This window comes from Notolepis coatsorum, assembly GCF_963971535.1.
Source record: "Notolepis coatsorum genome assembly, chromosome: 13".
NCBI classification, from domain to species: Eukaryota; Metazoa; Chordata; class Actinopteri; order Aulopiformes; family Paralepididae; genus Notolepis; species Notolepis coatsorum.
This window is the reverse complement of record NC_140177.1, coordinates 12925072-12948923: the sequence shown is the minus strand read 5'-3', so window position 1 is coordinate 12948923 and position 23852 is coordinate 12925072. Positions and strand designations below refer to the sequence as shown.

General features: G+C 40.5%; 1 protein-coding gene across 1 annotated transcript in view; it reads left to right on the top strand.

Moving 5' to 3' along the window:
- The window catches only part of kiss1ra (KISS1 receptor a), a gene marked incomplete at both ends in the record, with an annotated part of 134651 nt that extends 111294 nt beyond the window's left edge, over positions 1-23357 (top strand). Inside the window, one exon of the mRNA XM_084327558.1 lies at positions 22989-23357. Coding sequence (XP_084183684.1) covers positions 22989-23357 — 369 coding nt within the window. The remainder of the gene's footprint in view (positions 1-22988) is intronic.
- Between the last annotated feature and the right edge of the window lie 495 nt (positions 23358-23852).

Sequence of the window (23852 nt, the reverse complement as noted above, 5' to 3'; positions counted from 1 at the left end):
CGTCCAACACTCCGGTCAACACTCCAGGACAGCAATCATAGGGAGACAGGGAGACGGGACAGGCGGGTTGTAGACAGCTCATGAGATTGTAGTAGGCGGACATAGCAATAGATACAAGTGGTAGGCATATATGTGAATGGAGTAGATATATGAAGTAAGCGTATTATGTGCATAGAATAGAAGTACTTAACCCAGCAATGAAACCGCGTTGACTGTTAATCTGTTAACAGTCTGTTAATACTGTTAATCAGTTGACAGGACCACGGACAGACGGCGGTGAATAACTGTCCAAGGCCTCGAGGTGCATGTAGAGCAGTCACTACAATCTTGGCCAAGACCCCGAGGCATCCATCACCTTAGTCGCGCCAGGAGACGGGCACTCAGAGAGGGGGGAGGGAGGGGGGGGAGGGGGGGGAGGGGGGGGAAGAGGGGGGGGGGAGAGTTAGAGAGTTCCATGTTTGTGGTGCTGCAAAGGAGCAGACATGTAGTACCCTGTAGCGCCATGTAGTACCATGTAGTACCCGTAGTGCCATGTAGTACCCTATAGTACCCCGTAGTGCCATGTAGTACCCCGTAGTACCCTGTAGTACCCTGTAGTGCCATGTAGTACCCTGTAGTGCCCTGTGGTACCATGTAGTACCCTGTAGTGCCATGTAGTGCCATGTAGTGCCATGTAGAGCCATGTAGAGCCATGTAGTACCCTGTAGTGCCATGCAGTACCATGTAGTACTCTGTGGTACCATGTATACCCTGTACCCTAACTAAACTACCCTATAGTAAACTACCCAGTGGTACCATGTAGTACCCTGTACCATAACTAAACTACACAGATTAATCTAAAGGTCAGTCCCCGACCAGGTGAGATCAAGGTAGGTTGAAGGAGAGAGAGAAAAGATGAGTCTTAAGCAGGGATTTAAAAGCTTCGACAGGCACAAAGGCAACATGAATATACATAGATCCAAAAGGACAAAGATCAACACTTAAATCCAAAGAGAAGAGGGTATACCAGAGAAAACAGCTAAACAGCATTCAGCTAAATAGCTAGCCAGGTACTGACACCAGGCCACACACAGCTTTGGCCAACGGCCCAACGCTACCCAAGCTACACAAACGACCAAGACAATTCACACACAGCACATGTCGTATCTCCAAATGTTGTGAAGTAACATGTTTGCCTGGAAAAAACATCGTTATTAACAAAACATTCGGGAGGGGAAGGAAGGAAGAGTGGGGTAATGTCATGACATCTTACCTGCACGAGGAACGCAGGGCGAAAGGCCGAACCTTGTCATGAACCTTGTCATGGTGCAGGCCCGACTACATCTTCTGTCAAAGATGATGTCGTAGTCAGAGTGCCAGAACCCCCTGCTATTCTCACGGCTAATGTCAATGGTCGTAGCACAAGCTAACAGCTAACTCTAGGCTAACTGATAGCATCAAACTAACGTTCCCAGCCGAGCGCAGCCGGCAGCTAACGTCGTAGCTAAACAGCTAACTGACTAACAGTTAGCTCAACCCGGCTATCGCTAACCATTAGCTAACGCGAAGCAAGCTATGCGGCTACCACTGAAAAACTGTACAACATGAGAAAAGCAATACAGGTGCTGACACCAGGCCACACACCGTTAGCTGCTAGTACTACAACAGCTAGTCGGCCAGTTTGGCTCCAGAGAGAGAGAGAGAGATATCCACGGCGGGAATAGAACAGAGTGCATTAAAAACTCACCAAACGTCCAAGAGGATGGAGAAAACCGCGTGGAGTTGACGAAGTTCATCTGCCGAACGACCATCCTCTTCATCTTGGCATAACAATGCTGCACGCGCTGTCTCTAGGTTAGCTAACGCTAGTTAGCCTTTAGCTAAGCTAGCTACTAGCCGACATCATCATGGCTATATCCCGACTGAACCACACTTAATATTATAACGTAGCTAAAGCTAACTAGCTGTCCCTGTCTTTAGCGGGATGGCTAGCCTGACTGAACTGTCTAACATGCAACAACTTTCATCTTCAGTCCATCTGCCAAACGATCTCCTCTTCATCTTGGCTGGCATAACCTAGGCTCCAATGCTGCACGCGCGAAATAGTCAGACGCTAGTGATGGGTCGGTCATGAGCGACTCGTTCATAAGAGCCGATTCATTGCCGTGAGCGTGAGTCGAATCGCTCACGTCTGGCAATGAGTCGGTTCAGCCCCCCCCCCCCCCCCCCCCCCCCCCCCCCGGCACGCACACAGACACACACAAATGAACTCAACAGACGCTACTTTACCTGGCTGTAACCCCTCCCCTCATTGAAACCAATCTGCTGCCTGCAGAGCCTCAGAGCCAGGAACGTGTCTAATGTGAAATATATAAGCATATAAGCAAAATTAGATTTTAGGTCTGTGATGAAAAAGGGCCTCGCGGGAAGGGGGCCTCGCAAAAAATTTAAATTTAAATTAAATTAAAAATTAAAAAAGATTAAAAAAATAAAAAAATTTTTTTTTTAATTTTTAGTTTTTTTTTTTTGTGCGAGGCCCCCCTTCCCGCGAGGCCCTGTGCGACCGCACTGCTCGCACACCCCCTGAGGCGGCCTGATTACTACTACTACTACTACTACTACTACTACTACACAGGAAAATTCGCAGAGTCAAATTACTCAAATTGAGTAAAATTGTACTCCCAAAAAGACAGTATTGGCTCCGACTCCAGATAGAGTGAAAATGACTCTTGTCACAGAGTTAAATCTTCAGAGTTATTTCTACTCCATTTAGTGTTAACATTTAACTCTACAAAATACCAACTTACTCCATTTAGCATAAAGTAAAAACAACTCTAACATCTATAGAGTTATTTTTCACTCAAATTAGAGACATTTTAGTTATATTTCACTCAATATAGAGTGGTATTTTAATCAATATAGAGTTATATTTTCACTCATAGAGTTATATTTCACTCAATATAGAGATATTTTTAAGTTATATTTCACTCAATATAGAGATACTTAAAGTTATATTTCACTCAAAATAGAGTGGTATTTTAATCAATATAGAGTTGTAATTCCCTCAATATGGAGTTGTAGTTCACTCAATATAGAATAGATTTCACTCGATATAGAATATCATATTTCACTCAATATAGAGTGGTATTTTTAATCAATATAGAGTTGTAATTCCCTCAATATGGAGTGTAGTTCACTCAATATAGAATAGATTCACTCGATATAGAATATCATAATTCACTCAATATAGAGTGGTATTTTAATCAATATAGAGTTGTAATTCCTCAATATGGAGTTGTAGTTCACTCAATATAGAATAGATTTCACTCAATATAGAATATCATATTTTCACTCAATATAGAATTAAATAATAATTTACTCTGGAATAATACATTAAAATAAACGGGGCAAAGCAGAAATCAGTATTTAACAATGCACTTTTATTTGCAACATGCAGGCATATCCTTTGGGATGCAAACATTTTACAACAGCGTGTGAGAATCATGACTTCAAGGGGCAATCGATAGAAAAAAAAATTAATAAAATAAGATTCATCAATATAAGCTTGTGCAATCTTTGTTTTCAGTTGCCAAGAAATTTGAAATTCCTAGTACCTTGGACTTAAAGGTCTATGATGACTTAAACACTGAAGTCGACAAGGAGGCGTTTCAGTTGGGATGCAAACAGTTTTACAACAGCGTGTGAGAATCATGACTTCAAGGGGCGATCGATAGAAAGAAAAAAAGTCATTAATAAAATAAGATTCATCAATAAGCTTGTGCAATCTTGTTTTCAGTTGCCAAGAAATTTGAAATTCCTAGTACCTTGGACTTAAAGGTCTATGATGACTTAAAACACTGAAGTCGACAAGGAGGCGTTTCAGTTAAAGAAACCAGACATGGGTGTGTTGGAGATTTGTTCACCCAAGTTGCTTATTAACATGGAGCCTAGCCTCATCCAAAATGTCACACAGGTACTGTATATGTTTGTACTTTGAAATGATCTTTGTTTCTATACGCCCAATGTAATGTAACATAGTAAAAAAAAAAAAAAAACACGTCTGAGGAAGAACTTGCTTGGTGTGGATCCTTCCTAATCTTTTTACATTACACTTGTCACAAACATTCCTCTCTTGCTAATCACACTTGGTATATGTCTACGTGATTGTTAGATTCAGTGAGCCCCTCTGCAAACAACTCATTATATACAAAAATCACCATGACTTCAAGGCTTCATGGGGAGAGTAATCGATAGAAAAAAGTTCATAAATAAAAGACAATTACTTTTGGCCTCTGTAAAGTGACAGCAGCATCTGCACCCTTTTAAAAGGGAATAGTCACCAAAAAAGAAATCTACCAATTACACACCCCATGAATCCTTGAATTCATGAGATTTGTTTGTTTGTCGCATTCCTGAGCCAATATTCAAGCCAGTCATCAAATTATTGGCTCAGGAATGCAACAAAAAGAAATCACCATGACTTCAATTAAGGCTTCATGGGGAGAGTATCGATCAATACATTTTGGCCTCTGTAAAGTGACAGCAGCATCTGTACACCCTTTTAAAAAGGGATAGCTCACCCAAAAAAAGAAATCTACCAATTACACACCCCATGAATCCTTGAATTCATGAGATTTGTTTTTTGTCGCATTCCTGAGCCAATAATTCAAGCCAGTCATCAAATTATTGGCTCAGGAATGCAACAAAAAGAAATCACCATGACTTCAATTAAGGCTTCATGGGGAGAGTAATCGATCAATTACATTTTGGCCTCTGTAAAGTGACAGCAGCATCTGTACCCCCTTTTAAAAAGGGATAGCTCACCCAAAAAAAGAAATCTACCAATTACACACCCATGAATCCTTGAATTCATGGAGATTTGTTTGTTTGTCCGCATTCCTGAGCCAATAATTCAAGCCAGTCATCAAATTATTGGCTCAGGAATGCAACAAAAAGAAATCACCATGACTTCAATTAAGGCTTCATGGGGAGAGTAATCGATCAATTACATTTTGGCCTCTGTAAAGTGACAGCAGCATCTGTACACCCTTTTAAAAAGGGATAGCTCACCCAAAAAAAGAAATCTACCAATTACACACCCCATGAATCATTGAATTCATGGAGATTTGTTTGTTTGTCGCATTCCTGAGCCAATATTCAAGCCAGTCATCAAATTATTGGCTCAGAATGCAACAAAAGAAATCACCATGACTTCAATTAAGGCTTCATGGGAGAGTAATCGATCAATTACATTTTGGCCTCTATATAAAGTGACAGCAGCATCTGTTCACCCCAAAGAAATAAAAGAAAACTAATAGTGTTCATCCCCAGTGCAATAGTTCAAGAGCTTTAGTGATTTTCTCTTTTCCTTTTTTAAATCACAGGAAACAGTATGGAACAATAAATGAGCTTGAATCGTCATCACTGTATGACATCTGTATATCGAATGCTTTGTAAAACAAAGCTCTTTGACATCAACTACATGAGGTCCATCTGTAGTACACACAACTTTAAATGCATAAAAATGGTCATCCAGAGACACGTTTTGTAGTGCAAATATAAACAACAGTAACCTCTCATCTTTAAGAACAACACGGTGGATTTTGTGAAAAACTGGAACCTCACTAAGAACTTTAAGGCAAACAACTAAACCTGGACGATACAATTTTCCATGGTGTTTGGCCCATCTAACATTTAACACCTTGGTGTCACTTGGTACCTGAAGAGTCTCCGCTATCTCACAGCCTCTGTCCATCACATTTAATGCTACCATTTTACTTGGACCAAGCACCAGTCTGTTGGGATCAAATGTCTGCCAATTGTATGAGACTTGACTTGGTGTTTCTTTGCCAACGTTTTAGTTATATTTTTGAAGCTTTTTAGTTGTTTTTTAAAGAAATTATGCTTCGCTTCATAGCGCATGCACCAGACATGCAAAAGTGGTCCAATTTTACGAATACATGTAGATATGTGCACCAAAAATGATGCTTTGGTAGTAGCCTCTGTGGGAAACAAATGCTTGAATAACCCGTGGTGCTCTGCAATCAAGTGTTTTTAAAATAAATAGTAATGCCAGTTGATACCTGGGAGAAAATACAATATCTGCTATTTGAAGCAACAGCAGAAGCAATTACCAGTGTTGATCATTTGGACAAACCAAGTCTCCAAAGATAGGTGGTAGATTGCGAAGTAAACACCAAGATTGGATTGCATTTAACCCCAAGTCATTGAGGTCTCTACTAACTTCAATGCAGGTGGCTTGTTGTTTTGTTCCAGGTAACCATAGTTAAAGCTCTTAATTATCAAGTCTATTTCCTTTGATGTTGTGTAGTTTTAATCAAGTGTAGTATTAGCAGTTTCATTTCATATTGTGCCACGCCCTCCAAGATATCATGCATAATATCGACAGAGAAATTGTCACATGTATTGAAGTACTGCAAGGAATTTAGAATGCAAGAACGTTTAACTCCCATCACATAGGGAAGACCAATAGTAGTCTCCATTGTGTGGCAGTGTTCTGCATGAAGTGCTCGAGTTCGCATAAACTATCTTGGGTGAATCTTCTTTGAATTCCGTCTGAAAGTCCTCTTTCTCAGCAAGACAAAAGCGGCAACAATATCTGGCACTGAATGATTCTACAGAACCAAACAAACCGTGAATACCAAGGTTGTCACCTGTAACTTGGACAATAGTTCCATACACTGGCTGATCATACAATGGGACCTTAATTCCATCCTTCTCCAGTATTTTAATATCTTCCACAAGTGGAGCAAGTATTTAGAAAGCCATGTGTTTTAATTCTTGGGCATGGAATAAAGCGACCAAATGAATATTAAGCAGAATTGAGTTGTACTTTGGGAGAAAATTACGCAAGGTGAAATAGATTGCTCCTAATTTATGTATTCCCTTTTTACTCCACACGGATTTGCGCATTCAAAATCATCATAGAAAAGCTGCACCTGAATTGCATGCTTCTGTTTTGAAAATAGAGGATGACTCTTGAAATACTCTCCATCACACAAGTCATTAAGAAGATCTTCTCTTAAACTGGAATCACTCTGCATCATCTCTTTTATATTAGGGTGTTGTAAATAAAGTCTAATGTTTTCAAAATTGGGATATAACACATTTATCAGTAACAACAGCCTGATCATAAGTTCAGTAGTCCGATTGCGCAGGGTATCAAATCTTGTACCAAGGACATATTCAACTGGGTCTACCCTTCCCCACTTCTCTGTAAAATATTGCCTTCTCTTAGTTTCAGAATTTAAGATACAAAAGGGATTTTCAATTTCTTCATAACACTGATCAATTTTACACTCAACCTCACTTTTGATAGGTTCCTGTAAAGATAGACACTGCTTCACATATTGTTTTGCTTGATTATGGATATCATCAACAATCACTTCCATTGAAGTTACCAAAGAGTTGATTATTGTTTCACCTACACCTGCCACTTTAAGTTCAGCTACTGTTGCAGCACAGTTGTCTACAAGACTATTATTAAGAAGGACTGGAAGGACTGGGTCAGAAGGGGCACTGCCTGATGGAAAGTCATCAACATAACTTTCAGCTAAATGTTCAGCTGTAGAGCGGCCTTCACCAGGATCATCACATGGTTGATGACGTGCTTTAAGATGCTTTTGAAACCCAGAAAAAGTGCAAAAGACATGTAAACAACCAGGCTGACCACATTTAAGACGAAGTGTCCTTCCTGAACAAAGTCCGTGGATCAACCTTAAGTGCCTCATCAGTGAATTGGCATTTGCCTGAGAGTTTTTGCAAATGAAACACAACATCTTATCAAAAAACACTGGAGCATCAGAGGCCTCAAGATAAAATATCTTCTCAGTATCAAAAGTCTGTGCAGCATCAGAGGCCTCAAGATAAAATATCTTCTCAGTATCAAAAGTCTGTGCAGCATCAGAGGCCCGAGATAAAATATCCTCTCAGTATAAAAAAGAAATCAGTGCAGCATCCGAGCCCTCATCTCTTTAACCCTGGGGTTGACATTAGTGGTAGCAGCATCGATCTTGTAAATGGCGGTTTGCAAGAAGTTGTACATATTGGCCAGATCCCGGTTGTATGAGGTACCAAAGACAAAATGAGCTTTGAAAAGCTCATCAAAAGAGGCAAGAGAGTCTGGTGACTTACAAGGGATTGCATGTTTGTCAATCACAATGAAGTACTTGTGAATCACACTCCTCTGGGTCCCCACAGCAAGCAGATAGGGTTGAAGGCTCTCCGTGATGCTGTCCAAATGCCCCTGGATACTGGTCCCAGTCTGTGACAAGAGAACTTCATTAGTCTTGCTATTAAAATTAGTCACGGTTTGCAAACCGTGGTCTTTGCATGATTTCAATCATGCAGGTCAATATCAGGGATGCACGATAATTATCAGGCCGATATCAGCAATTATGACGTCATCCCGATAAAAGTATTGATAGCTCTGATAATAAAAAAAATATATATATTTTTTTAACTTTTTTCTTTTCATGTCAACATTCACACGCACTATATATGCTTATTTAGGATTTGACTTGATTCAACAACAAAGCAGTCGGGGCAAAGGCAAGCCAAAAACGGTCGAAAATGTGGTTATTTGAAGTTTGGATTTTTTTCTTCTCACAACTGAGGTAGGTAGATTACATTTTTAGAGACTAAAGTACAGAAAAAGGTACCGTTGGGTACCGGTATCGATTCACAGGTACCGGTACCGTATCGGTTCAAATGTGAACAGCATCCCTACTGACAAAGCACAATACCTGTTGGTTTTTAGTTGTTCAGGGAAACACATTGTTAATGACATTGACGGATTGTGAATTTTGTGATCGACTCAAATTATATTTATTTGGAAAAATAAATAGTCACTTTATTTGAAGAGTCAAAACTGTTCTCTTGGCTTTGTTTTGTTCATATAGTAACGCTCATGTCATGATAAATCTGGTTAGGTCAAAACTACAGGAATATACATAAAAAAATTATAATTATAGTACAATAAATATATATATCGGTTATCGGTATCGACCTTGAGGAGCAGAAAGTTATTGGTATCGATATCGGGGTCAACAAATCAATATCGTGCACCCCTAGACAGAACAGTGATCCTTCTTATACTTTAATTCAACTGTAACTAGGGATGCTCGATATTGGCTTTTTTACCGATATACCGATATTGTCCAACTCTTAATTTCCAATACCAATATCAACCGATACCGATATATGCAGGGTTTCCCCCCCAAAAAACTGAATAATTTCAGGTAATTAACATTACATATGTCTTGTTGTGGAATTAACATAACATTATGCATACTTTTGACAATAAATAAAATCAGAATTTGTTCTTACTTGCCTGGGTAAATAAAAGTTGGTTATAGAAATGTAAAAAGAATAATTAATTTTTTTTACCGATATTTTCCTATATCACATTTGAATGCCAATATCGGCCGATAATATAGGCAACTGTAACCTTACCTTTATGAACTTCACAAGGGAGTCAATGGCTTCTCTGGCTGAGAGCTTTCCCGGTCTCTTGTTGCGTCCCTGAGGTGATGGTGGCAGGAGGTGGACAAGAAGCAAGAGGGAGGACATTTCACTGTCCCATGCTAAAAATACAAAAAATTAAATAAAAAAAATCAGAAATACATTTGACTAAAAGCTGTGTTTCCATTTGTTTAAAAAACAATTCACCCTTCCATTATTATATTCCTTTAATTCAAGCATACCATTGTTCAGTTCTATTGTGTCTGTTGTGGATTCAGCATTCTGAAGCAGGTCTTGAAGGTCGCCGGTCTGGGTGAGGCCACGGCTTTGTTCAAGGACTTTCTGCCTGCAGAAAGTAGGCCACTTCTCCAGGAACTTTGCAGAGATGTCATCACCAAACATCAGACTGAAATCCTGCTCAATCTGCAGACAAGATGGAATAAAACATGGTTGAAATTTTTTTGTCATACATTGTTAAATAGTAGGGCTGACCCCTATTAATCGATTAGTCGACTAATCGGTCGAAAGGGGCCGTAGTCGACTGGCCAACCTCTTAGTCGAATATAATATTATAAAAAAAAAAAAAAAAAAAAAAAATATATATATTATAATTTTTTTCAAAAGAAAAGAGGCATAGAAGCGTGGCTAACGCTAATGGCAGGCATACCAGAGGCTAACTGCCTACGAAAACAGGCACAGAGGCACTGAAAGAGGATTTCATCAGTGGACCAATTGTATGCTTTTGCAGAGGACAAGAAGCCTTCAGTTGACTCCTTCAGACATTAAGCACCCCCCACAGCCCAAATGGAATGATACAAAAAAAAAAAAAAAAAAAAAAAAAAACGTTTTTTTTTTTTTTTTTTTTTTACAATCCTAGTCGACCATCCAAATCCTTAGTCAGGGACAGCCCTATTAAATAGGTTCACCCTATGACCAGGGATGTGATCTAAATTGTTTAAAAAGGTCATTTTTTATTTCAGTTAGACTTTAATGCAAGCCACATACCATTCCTGTGATGTCTAGGAATCGTGGAAAGGTGGTGAATATTTCAGAGGACTTGATTGGGTCATGCATCATTTCTTGGCGATGGGTGAAGGTCTGTTTCATCTTCTCCTTGATGATTGCTTCATCAGTTGTATGCTTCATCAGTGCACTGGCCTCACGAAACTGGGTGTCTGTGGTTAGCTGGTTTTCCTCAGAGAAGGGGGCTCTGTCGCCAGAACTTGGACCACCTGTAACAGTGTAGAAACCACACATACTGCTGCAATACTTTCCAGTGATATGCATTTACTATAATGATCCATCTTCACAGTTGCTAGATAAACAGTGGACTGGGACAATCAAAATTACATACCGATCAGTGGCTGAACATTACGGCTCTTCTTTTGTCCCTCTGATGCTATCTTTTGAAGTGATTTCACCCTCCATGCCAGAAACCCACTCCCATCTACTGGATTGTAATACTGCTCCTAAAACACAAGAAGTAAAGAGAAAAAAAAAAAATTATTTGGTTTAAATGGGCATGTGTAAATGTGTTTATTTCTCTCCTTAAAACTTAACACATGCCCTTCTCTGAAGAATTGCTAAAATCAAGGTCAACAGGTAGGACATCTGTGGTTCTTAAATTGTTGAGGTTAGGAGAAATGGTCAGCATACAGAAATGTTAACAAATATTTAGTTGAAATCGTACTCCGCACAGCCCTTTTAAGCAATTCCAGAGAAGTGAGGAGTAATGGGGTTGGTGTTTTATGTACCATGCATGTGATTGGATAATGTTATGCATAATGTTGTGTTAATTCCACGACAAGAGATATGTAGCCTAATGTTAATTACCTGAAATTATTCCTTTTGGGGGGGGGGGGGGGGGGGGGGGGAAACCCTGCATATATCGGTATCGGTTGATATCGGTATTGGAAATTAAAGAGTTGGACAATATCGGTATATCGGATATCGGTAAAAAAAAGCCAATATCGAACATCCCTAGAAATTATATAACAAGAATGACCTATAAACATAATAATTGTTAGACTAGAAGTCTTTATTTGTCATGCAGTTTTAACACACACGCAAGATGGGCGACCCACAGGAACACACATGCACTGAGTCGCCGATGAAATGTCTCTCTGCACTTTTCCCTGATGTACTTACATATCCCAAATTGCCCTGGGGATCGGCCAGGTATGGGAATAAGGCAGTGATGCCCTTTGCGTAGTCTTCTTTAACACGCCTTGAAGGACTCGTCCTACAGTGCACACATACACAAGTATGAGATCCAAACAAAAGTATTGCTGTGCCAATGCCTTCTGCACAATCTATGTAAAGCGCTTTGGATAACCATTTATCATTTACCAATTCTGCAAAAAGGAGGATCTTAGTAAAAACCAAAAATGTGTATTGGGTGCGTAATGTTTAGATAACATAATTACCCATGCTCTTTTGCCATGTGCGCAACCAATATCTTCACCATGTCGCGTCTTCTGGTATCCGTTAGGGTTTTCGTCCGAGCATAATCGGCAATGATCCTCCTCCTCCAGCTGTGTCCCTCAGAATCTTTTCAGTCATCTAAGCGGGAGTAAAAAGGGGGGGGGGGGGGGGGGGGACACACATGGATAGACAGTCATTTGGTGGCCAAGTATATTTAACCCTTTCACTGCCACACTAGTACCAGTATGTGGTATACAGTATGTGGTACAGTATGTGGTATACAGTATGTGGTACAGTATGTGGTATACAGTATGTGGTACAGTATGTGGTACAGTATGTGGTATACAGTATGTGGTACAGTATGTGGTGCAGTATGTGGTACAGTATGTGGTACAGTATGTGGTACAGTATGTGGTATACAGTATGTGGTACAGTATGTGGTACAGTATGTGGTATACAGTATGTGGTACAGTATGTGGTACAGTATGTGGTATACAGTATGTGGTACAGTATGTGGTATACAGTATGTGGTGCAGTATGTGGTACAGTATGTGGTACAGTATGTGGTATACAGTATGTGGTACAGTATGTGGTACAGTATGTGGTACAGTATGTGGTACAGTATGTGGTATACAGTATGTGGTACAGTATGTGGTACAGTATGCAGTACAGTATGTGGTACAGTATGTGGTACAGTATGTGGTACAGTATGTGGTACAGTATGTGGTACAGTATGTGGTATACAGTATGTGGTACAGTATGTGGTATACAGTATGTGGTACAGTATGTGGTATACAGTATGTGGTACAGTATGTGGTATACAGTATGTGGTACAGTATGTGGTACAGTATGTGGTATACAGTATGTGGTACAGTATGTGGTATACAGTATGTGGTGCAGTATGTGGTACAGTATGTGGTACAGTATGTGGTATACAGTATGTGGTACAGTATGTGGTACAGTATGTGGTACAGTATGTGGTACAGTATGGGGTACAGTATGTGGTACAGTATGTGGTATACAGTATGTGGTACAGTATGTGGTACAGTATGTGGTACAGTATGTGGTACAGTATGTGGTACAGTATGTGGTATACAGTATGTGGTACAGTATGTGGTATACAGTATGTGGTACAGTATGTGGTACAGTATGTGGTATACAGTATGTGGTACAGTATGTGGTATACAGTATGTGGTACAGTATGTGGTACAGTATGTGGTACAGTATGTGGTATACAGTATGTTGTATACAGTATGTGGTACAGTATGTGGTACAGTATGTGGTACAGTATGTGGTATACAGTATGTGGTACAGTATGTGATAGCAAAGGGTTAACCTTCTGTAGTGCGGCAGTGAAAGGGTTAACCTTCTGTAGTGCGGCAGTGAAAGGGTTAACCTGCTGTTGTGCGGCAGTGAAAGGGTTAAGGTGACAAATGTAAACCATGACCCCCCCCCCCCCCCCCCATTTTCTCCCCAATTGTACTTGGCCATCCCCAATGCCCATGCTACCCCTTTATCAGAGTCACCATCTCCATTTCAAACAGTCATATGCAAAGCTTACCAGAGTGATACGAGTCAGGTCAGCACCGTTTCTTGGAGCAGGACTAGACTGCAAAATGATGGTGTCATCAGACTCCCCCTCATTGTCTGCACCAGAGCTGAGAACGGAGCTTTGGCTGCTGGAGTTGCTTGCAGAGGTCCTCACTGAATCTAACAATCATGTAGACATATAAGTGTGATTAGATAGGAATGTTTGTGACAAGTGTAATGTAAAAAGACCACATTAGATTAGGAAGGATCCACACGTTACATTGGGCATATATACAAAGATCATTTCAAAGTACAAAAATACACAGTACCTGTGTGACATTTTAGGTTAGCCAGGACACGTGTAGCCTTTTTACAACGCATCCGCGTTTCCGGCGCTCTGATTGGCCAGGTCATGTGACATGTGCGCCCAATAGCGTGTTTGCCCATTTCCACGTCGAACAGCCTGCAAACTACCTGGCGTTCTATCGCCATGCTCTAAGACAAACTCTAACCTTAACCAACTTCGAAGAGTGCCCTTAACCAGTGTAGAAACTTGCCGTCCCACGATTGCCGCTCATGTCACATGACCTGGCCAATCAGAGCGAAAAAAACGGGAACCCGGAAATGTTGTAAAAAGGCTTCAAGCAGCCAGGACTGTATGGATGAGGCTATAAGGCTCCATGTTAGCAACTCACCTTCAGGATTTGAGTCTTGGGGTGAACAAATCTCCAACACACCCAGGTCTGTTTTTTTTAGAAGAAATTGAAACGCCTCGTCGTCGACTTCAGTGTTTGAGTCATCATAGACCTTTAAGTCCAAGGTACTAGGAATTTCAAATTTCTTGGCAACTATAGACAAAACAAGATTGCACAAGCTTATTGATAAATCTGTTGTGCAATTTATTTAATTTGTATTAATTAAAATGTCATAAAATGGGATATTAAAATAGCCACTGAAAATGTGATCATATGAGGAAGATTGACAGCCTTAATTGACATACTTAACACCGGTTCCTGACAGGCAGCGAGCGTGCGAACTGGAGACGAAATCGTGCGCGACACTGTCCTGATATGAGGCGGCGCGTGTCCGGGTGTGTCTGTGTGTGTGTTACCTGGAAGCACACAGGGGCAAAGCAGCCTGCGATTCTTGACCAATAAAAAGTGTTTAGGGGCGTGACTCGGCCGCGTAATCGCTCAACTAGAGACACAGCGAGCGAATATTTGAGGGGGGAACGACATCGCCGCTCAGTTTGCTGTCGCTCGCGGCAGGTCAGGATAGTCTGATTGAAACGAATACATTTTAATCATTTTCGCAATCACGCTCGCTCGCGTCACTGCCTGTCAGGAAGGGGTGTAAGACATTGATTGGTTCACTCTATTCTAAATAAAATGGATTGTGCTTTGTACTGTAGGCCTACAGCTTAAATTAACATGCAGGGAAAGCCTAAACTGATACCCAGTATGTTGTTGCATAGGGCAGTGGTTCTCAAACATTTCATGTCAAGGACCCCCCAAATTGACAATTAGCCCACAGACCCCCCATTTGAAAAGATGTGCCATGGACCCCCATAAGACAATATTTGTACGGCTCTAGCAGTGATTCTCAACCATTTTAATTCCAAGGGCACCCATTTAATGGCATTTGTATCTTTGGGACCCCAATTTATATTGTAAAATCAATGTTAATTTAACTCTTGACGGTGTACAATGGACGTTGGGGTCCATGTGTTCACAGTCAGAGTTACAGACCAATAAGGGTCCATTTGGTTCCTAACTATCAAGGCGGACGCCATTTTGAGAACCAACGGCACGCTGTGCAAAATGTTTCACTCACCACACTCAATTGGCCCTCAAAACAGATGAATTTCTGCCGGTCAACGTGTTTAACACGTACAGCCTGCATCTGATGGCAAATAAATAATAACAGTTACTAAGATGATACATATAGGGCACAACAACTCATGCATTATGAGGAGTGTTACAATTAGAAAATATTACAAAAGCACCATACAGTAAATTTCGCTGAGTACATTTTACTCAAACTGAGTAAAACTTTACTCACGTCTTGGGCTCAAATTGACTCAGTTTGAGTAAAATTTACTCTGTGAAATTTACTGTGAGGATAGTTCCACAAGTTTCCATTATATTATACATGGAGGCAGAACACACAAATTAGTCAACCCAGTACAATGGTTCAAATAAACACTTGTTGAACCGAACAGTGCGTCAAATTAACTTGTTATGTCCATTTACCACTAGTAAAACAGTCAACCTACAGCACATTGCGGCAAATTTACGTGACTCTATTTAGAGTAAAACACACGTTGTCTCTTCAGCAAAATCCGCCAACATGTAACATATAATTGTTCCATCTCCTGTACTATGTCTACTTGTCTTGTATGTTCTTAATACGTCAGTTTTTGTATGGATATAGTTATATCACTACTTTTAACAACAGCCTACAGGCATGGTCTACAGGTATGGTCTCAGGCCTATACAGGTATAGCCGCATGCAGGTGAAAATTTGCTTCTGGCTAACACTAGCTCATATACATTTTACATGAAAACCGACATGTTGATTAATGTGCACTGTCCCTGATAGCAATACTGTTGATAATTGAATACTCGTGTTGCACCGACGTACCTGTTCTTAAGTTATTGTCCATAAAACTGTAAAACGTTTATTTAATAGCGTGCGTGCTAGCAGCTAACATGCTAACATCGTGATAGATGGCTCTGTGGCTTAGCTGTAATGTACGGTGACTCTATTTAGAGTAAAACACACGTTGTCTCTGCCACCGTTTCAGCAAAAACCGCCAACATGTAACATATAATTGTTCCATCTCCTGTACTATGTCTACTTGTCTTGTATGTTCTTAATAAGTCCGTTTTTGTATGGATATAGTTATATCACTACTTTTAACAACAGCCTACAGGCATGGTCTACAGGTATGGTCTCAGGCCTATACAGGTGGAAATTAGCTTCTGGCTATACACTAGCTCATATACATTTTACATGAAAACCGACATGTTGATTAATGTGCACTGTCCCTGATAGCAATACTGTTGATAATTGAATACTTGTCCATACAACTGTAAAACGTTTATTTAATAGCGTGCGTGCAAACGTATAGCAGCTAACATGCGAACATCGTGATAGATGGCTCTGTGGCTTAGCTGTAATGTTGCAAATTAGTTACACACATTGCTGTTTAATAAATTAACAAATAATAATAATAATCTTACCTGGTATTTGGCATCCAAGAGAAGGAAAATATCGCTGTATTGCGCTCTTGCTGGTATACCTGAGCTTGAAGCGAGAGAGAAAGATGGCGTCGGCACCTTTGGGAATTATATGGATAGTAGGCGTGACCAATGCTGTATTACTCCAATAGAAACTCTTCTGGAACTTTACTCTCACTCTATCGGCCACAGGCAATGATTATGCCCCAAATGGAGTAAATATGACTACTTGAGAGGAAAATAATAACTCCGTAATAATTACTCTGGGAAAATGACTCCCCAGTTTTTCCTGTGTACTACTACTACTACTACTACTACTACTACTACTACTACTACTACTACTACTACTACTACTACTACTACTACTACTACTACTACTACTACTACTACTACTACTACTACTACTACTACTACTAGGGGAGAGTGGGGTGAGTAGTGCCACTTTTTACTTAAAGTGCCTTTAAAGCAAGGGGATTACAGTAATGCCCCCAACTAAAATATGTACATATAGTTTAGGATGTTGTGCATCCCTGGGGACAATCACTTTGGATCTTAAATAAACTGTTTCAGAAATATAGCTTTAGAAAAAAAAGTGGTTTTGTGGCACAACTTGCCCCCGGTGCGGTTTAAGTTGTGACATTAGAGAGAATACACTGGGGTAAATTGTGCCATTGATAATGTTACGTAAAACAGATCATTTTAATCTCAAAAGCGGTAAAAGCATCCTGCAGATCTTCATCTCCTTTCCAACCTGATGTATAGTCTTCCCCTGTTGCACCTCTTTCACTGCTCTTTCCAACTTCTCAAGAGGAGTTGAAACCCCGTCTGTCTTCCGTTTGTATATCTGCGTGGCATGATGGATTTTGGTCTAAAATTAAGAATATCACATAGTTTTAGTGATCAAATGCAAGAATGCAATGTACAATAACAATAAAATACAATAAAGTAATATATATATAGTTAATAAAATAAGTTGGGGCAACTTAACAAAGAGAATATCTGGCACAACTTAACCCAGGCCCTATGGCACAAATCACCCCAAGCCTACTATTTAAAAAAAAAATGCATCCCCCAGCTGTTTTGAGCTAGCATCATGCTAACTGTATAAACTCATGGTGTAGCTTACTAAAGCACTAAAACATGTGTGAACTGTTTTCAAAGTTGTCTATAATTGTTCAAACACAGCAATCAAAAAACCTTGATCATACAAATTTTACGTTGGAGGGCAAAAAACTGTTTTTTTTTACTTAAATGTGCTTACCTCTCAAGCCAGGTGTCTCCCTTCTCTGCAGGTTGAGTGAAATGGATGCCTCTTCAAAAATATGTTGTCACATGACCAACTTCTTCTATGGTTTTCTAGATAACAGGGGTGGAACTACATGCCCCTTGGCACTACTCACCCCACTCTCCCCTACTACTACTACTATTACTATTACTACTTCTATTACTACTACTAATATTACTATTACTACTTCTATTACTACTACTACTACTACTACTACTACTACTACTACTACTACTACCGTCACTTATACTACCACTATTACTTCTACTACTACTTCTACTTCTACTACTACTTCTACTACTACTACTACTATTGTATACTACTGTGAATTGTACCTAAATTGCACCTCGTCCCATTTCTCCATTTCTGCCTTGCACTATATAGTATTGTATATTAGTACACTGCACAGTATTGTATATTGTATGGTAACTACGTCTATTCTGCATCGAACATTGTACATATGTCTAAACTGAACACTGTGACCTCATTTTTTTTTTACTTCTAATTTTACTATGTTATTTTATTTCATACTTATCTTGTCTTGCACAGTCTCTGGAGCGCAACAGTAAGACGCATTTTGTATAAAAGTATTCTGTACTTCTGTATGACAACTATTAAAGAAACTTGAACTTGAAACTTGAACTACTACTACTACTACTACTACTACTGCTACTGCTACTACTGCTACTACTACTGTAACAAGCTTGAAATAATAAACAAACCTGTTCAGCAATAAAGAAAGAGAGTACTGGAACAGTGTTAAATTCAAAGTGTTGTATTAAACAAAAGGAGGATCAAATTAAATGGGGCATCCCATAGCAACATATGGTACAACAAAAATCATCTCAAACCAATAAGAACAGTCTTGTCAGCTTTACAGTCCATTAGCACCAACATAAATGTTCAGGCCTACCAGACCATGCAGCCCTGCATGGTAGAGCTAGTAGTGTCCAGTGTTGGGCAAGTTACTTTAAAAAAGTAACTAAATTACTTACTCAGTTACAAATTATAAAAGTAACTAGTTACTTCAGAAAGTAACTATTGCGTTACTTTCAAGATTCTTTTTTACATAAACAACATACACAAATCTAAACTATTTTAATGTTGCTGTGGGACAAAGTGAGACTAGCCTCCAATAAAATGCCATGTATGTAGATATTATAACTACTATGTTTATATAGTGGATCATACAAATACAAACAGAATAGATGTTTTGGAACTTTTGATATGTATTGCCCCTCAACAGGCCACAACTGGGCAACATTAAATTATGCTTGTTAAGCAAAAATAAATAACAAATATATACTGATTGAATGAACATTTTAATTAACAGATTGCAGAATGGGTACAATACAGTACGGCTCAATACACACAATTGTTAAGGGGATGCAGACCAGAGAAAGAGTTTCGTCTTGTTTACATCAGGGTCCCCCATTTTCAATTCATGACATTTATGACAAAAGTCTTTCTCTGGTCTGCATCCCCTTAACAATTGTATGTATTGAGCTGTACTGTACTGTACCCATTCTGCAATCTGTTAATAAACTTTTCAATCAATCAATCAATGACATACACAACATACAGATATAAGAATCTAATCGAATCATCTAAACTAATCTAATCATGACATTTAAGACATGCATGACATACAGAGATATATATATCTCTGAGCACCTGAAGCCTGTGCTATTAAACCAGGAAGTGCAGCACTGTTGATAAGGCTGTCGGCACACAAGTAGAGCCACTCAGTGCCCTGCGTTGCAAAGAGTGAACACAAAACGCTCATGGACCCGCGGTCTCATGTTGACTGAGTCGCTTGTGTTGTTCGTTGGATTCGTTTTGGATTATTTGGGCTCAAAACGTACACTACACGGACCGCGGTCTCATGCTGACTGATCAGTGATCGCTTGTCTTGTCGCGCTGTGTGTCAGACTCTGGATGCTTTAGACACCCGCCCACATCCACCTCTGATTGGCTTACCATGACATTTTATTCAACCTCAGCCAATCGTCAGCATGTATGCTTGGCTCGCGCACTGCCCACTAAACAAGGAAGAACATATTATTGCCTCTCGGCGCAGAGATCTCTCTGATGAAAGAAACAGGTTCATTCATAGTAACGCGCCGCATTTTTTTGCAGTAACGCTAACGCGTTATTAAGATTGGAAGAGTAATCCGTTAGATTACTCGTTACTGAAAAAACTAATGCCGTTAGTAACGCCATTACTTATAGCGCCGTTATTCCCATCACTGGTAGTGTCCAACAACACTCAAACCTTTGAGTGTCCAAAAGGTGATCCTGGGTTGATCCACATCTTCAAAAAGGAAAACAAAAAGAAGTAATCCACTGGGAAGCACGACTGCAGCTGAACTGTCCTCGGTTTATGGAGAATCTTTTAGGAGGCCTGAAAAATCCCTCCTTCATCTCACAATAGAAGTAAGCCAAACAAAACTCCATGAGGCAATGATTCCAATCCAAGATGGCCCCCTGATGGTTAGGACCGCCCCTAACCACAACCATACCTGGAATCTTAAAGGTCAAGTGACCCATATATGCTGACATTGGCATATCCTAACATATTGGGCCCACACTTCATTTATCAACACATTGACATCTTCTTCATAAAGTAACGCATGTTACACTACTACTGCTGCTACTACTGCTGCTACTACTATTATTACTACTACTACTACTACTACTACTACTACTACTACCAGTGATGCCGGTAACGCGTTACTAAGTAACGCGTTATTGTAATCTGATTACTTTTCCCCGAAAATAGTAATCTAACGCGTTAATCTTTAAAAGCCAGTAATCTGATTGCAGTTACTTGTCCAAGTGGCTGTGCATTACTATTTCGTTACTATCTCATCATAAATTCATAATGCAGGCGGAATGCAGTATTTTATTTCGTTTTCGACAGTCAAAAATACATTTTTGAGCTGTTTTTCTTATTTGGGAGTGACGTGGTGTGGCAGTGAAAGGGTTACACAAGAATGTGGCCCGCGGCGTGACTGGACTCTCTGTCTGTGAGTGACTCTGCTTTGGCCCAATCACATTCCCCATCCACAGTCTGCGAATCAGAGGCAGAGTAGGGCGGGTCTTCACAGCACGTCATGTGACATATGCGCCAATCGTGTGACAGCAGGGCTCCGTTGCATTCGTCTGAGAATTCCACCCCAAAACGCTTACAGGAAGAAAAAACGCGGCTTATTATTATTACCGAGGCGCGCGGCTTATTATATTATTAAAACAGCTACTTGTGGGCACTCATAAAAACACCGTGGTCTACAAGTTGTTTAGCGAGAGGATGGTGGTAATGTGCTTCAATAGAACAATGGATCAATGCCATGTCAAAACTCGGCTCCGCTGATCTGAAGGACTCCGCAGTACACACACAGACACACACACGCGCGCGCGCACACACGGGATTGCAGCAGCCACACACACATTTCCACTGTCCAATAGACAAGCGCCCTTTTCGACCGCGTGACATTGTTCAGATGTTTCAACTTCACCCCCAGAACCGCACCGAGTCCACCAAAACTATATGTGAAAGCGACCTAAACGTAAATACTGTCTACCGCTAAAAACAGCACATCCAATTGCATTGAAAGCATCTGGAATCACAACACTACGACGCTTCGACTAGGTACAGGAGGACTCGGAGGCCAGCCAAACAGCAAAAGAGAGAGATTGTTTCTTTCCCTATTGATTAATGTATATTTGATGGTGGCAGAGCAAAAGCTCTTATTTGCCAGATTTACAGTTAATTTACATGTTAAAGAGAGACTGATTGTATGTTTATAGAGAGACATTTATAAAAACAATTTAATAGTTACAGTTGATATAATTGAATAGTTCAGCCTGCATTTGTTAGATGTGAATGGATACACTGGTTTTGTAAAACCACTGGCTGGCTGCTCTAATGCTGTGAGCATCATAGACTGTTGCTTTACCATACTTGATGGTACAGAAGCTGAAGCACTAGTTTAACAATTTACGTTATGTGCAGAGAAACAAGTTAAAAACAATTTATGCACTTTCAATAAAGCGTTTTAAAAAAACTGTTGGGGGAACGACGACGACTTCGTAACCTAGTTACTTTCAAAGTAACTAAGTTACTCTGATAATCAAGTAATCAGTAAAGTAACTTGGATTACTTTTTAAAGGAGTAATCAGTAATCAGTAATCGGATTACTTTTACAAGTAATCTGTGGCATCACTGACTACTACTACAATTACTACTACTAGTAGAACCCGGGATGTTGAGAGGACAATCACCGCTTCTCACTCTGTGGAGAAGTCTGTTTTTCTGTGTGTAATCAATGCCTAATTTTACCGCAAGTAGCAAGATTTTATCTTATCTATAATCGTAATAATACATCTTGAATCTGCTAACAGTCTGAAGATCGCACTATTTTGACTGGAGTACTCACCTTACTCTTAGCTGCCCGGTCAACTGTTAGCCATGTAGCTCTGCTGCTACTGTAGCTTGCTTGCTAACTAGCAAACCCCCTTGGTGCTAGCGTTCTTACTGGGGACATCCAAAGCTCGATCGGATGCCATGCCATCGGGACTTCCCACAGCTCCTCTCCCTGGGCTTCCTTTCACTCCTGGTTAGCTGCAGTTGCTAGCTGCAAGTCTTTTCCCCAGCTTGGGGCCCCGGTAGCTAGCCGGCACTCCTCCGCTACTGTCATGGTATTTTTGGAATACTCCATACTGCAACTTCGGAACCTCCTCTGTCATTGATCTCCTCTCACTACTGGATTGCTTCAACATTTCACAGCACAAAGGTCCCACCCACACCAAAGGCCACACTCTTGATCTCGTCTGCTCCACTTGCACAACACCATCTGATCTACAGTGTCTCTACCTAGTGGTGTCTGACCACCAGGCTGCCAAAACACACTATTATTCCACCCTCATCTGTAACCAGAAAAAACACCCCAGGACACTATTCTCCACCATCAACTGGCTACTCCGATCCCCCCCGCCTGTCAGGTGCCCACAACCTCTGCTCTGTGTTCCTGGTTTTCTTCCAGGACAAGGTAAACACCATCTACCAGCAGCTTGTGGTGCCCTCCTTCTCCCCTTCACTTACTCCTTGGTGTGTTCCCCAATGCAGCCTCTCCTCCTTCTCCCCGGTAGATGGTCCTCAAGTTGCCAAGCTTATAGCTTTGGCCAAAGCCACCACATGTTCACTCGACCCCATGCCTACTACCCTGGTCAAGATCTGCCTTCCTGATCTCTGCCCCACCATGGTCAACATCATCAACTCCTCACTTGAATCTGGTCTCGTCCCCTTCAGCTTCAAAACAGCATCCGTCACTCCTGTCCTCAAGAAGCCCGGTCTCGACCCCAAGAAGCTCAATAACCTCAATACGCCCGATCTCCAACCTTCCTTTCCTTAGTAAAATCTTGGAAAGAGCAGTGGCCGCCCAACTCCATCAATATATGTCCACCCATGAGCTCAATGAGCCTTTTCAATCCGGTTTCAGAACGCACTACAGCACACTCAGAGACCGGAACAAATTACCTGCCGTCATCAGGGGCGCCTGCTCTGTCAAAGCTTTTCTGCAGACATGGGAGAACCTTTTTCGGATCATATTTTTTTTTTATTCAGCACAAAATCAAAACAGTACAGATATGCAGATATACTTTACATCACGTTCTCAATCAACATCATGTCTGTACCGTATCATTAAGAGACAGCTATGCTTGGGGAAGGGGAAGGGGCGTGGGGGACACACACAAAAACCAACAACAAAACAAAATAAATAAATAAACCCAGAATATACTACGTGTCAACCTCTCTTCTCTGGGTGTAGTACAGCAGTAGCACACATTCTCTTATACCAGAGCTTTGGTTGTATCACCATCACTGCATTACAAATCCAACCCTTCAT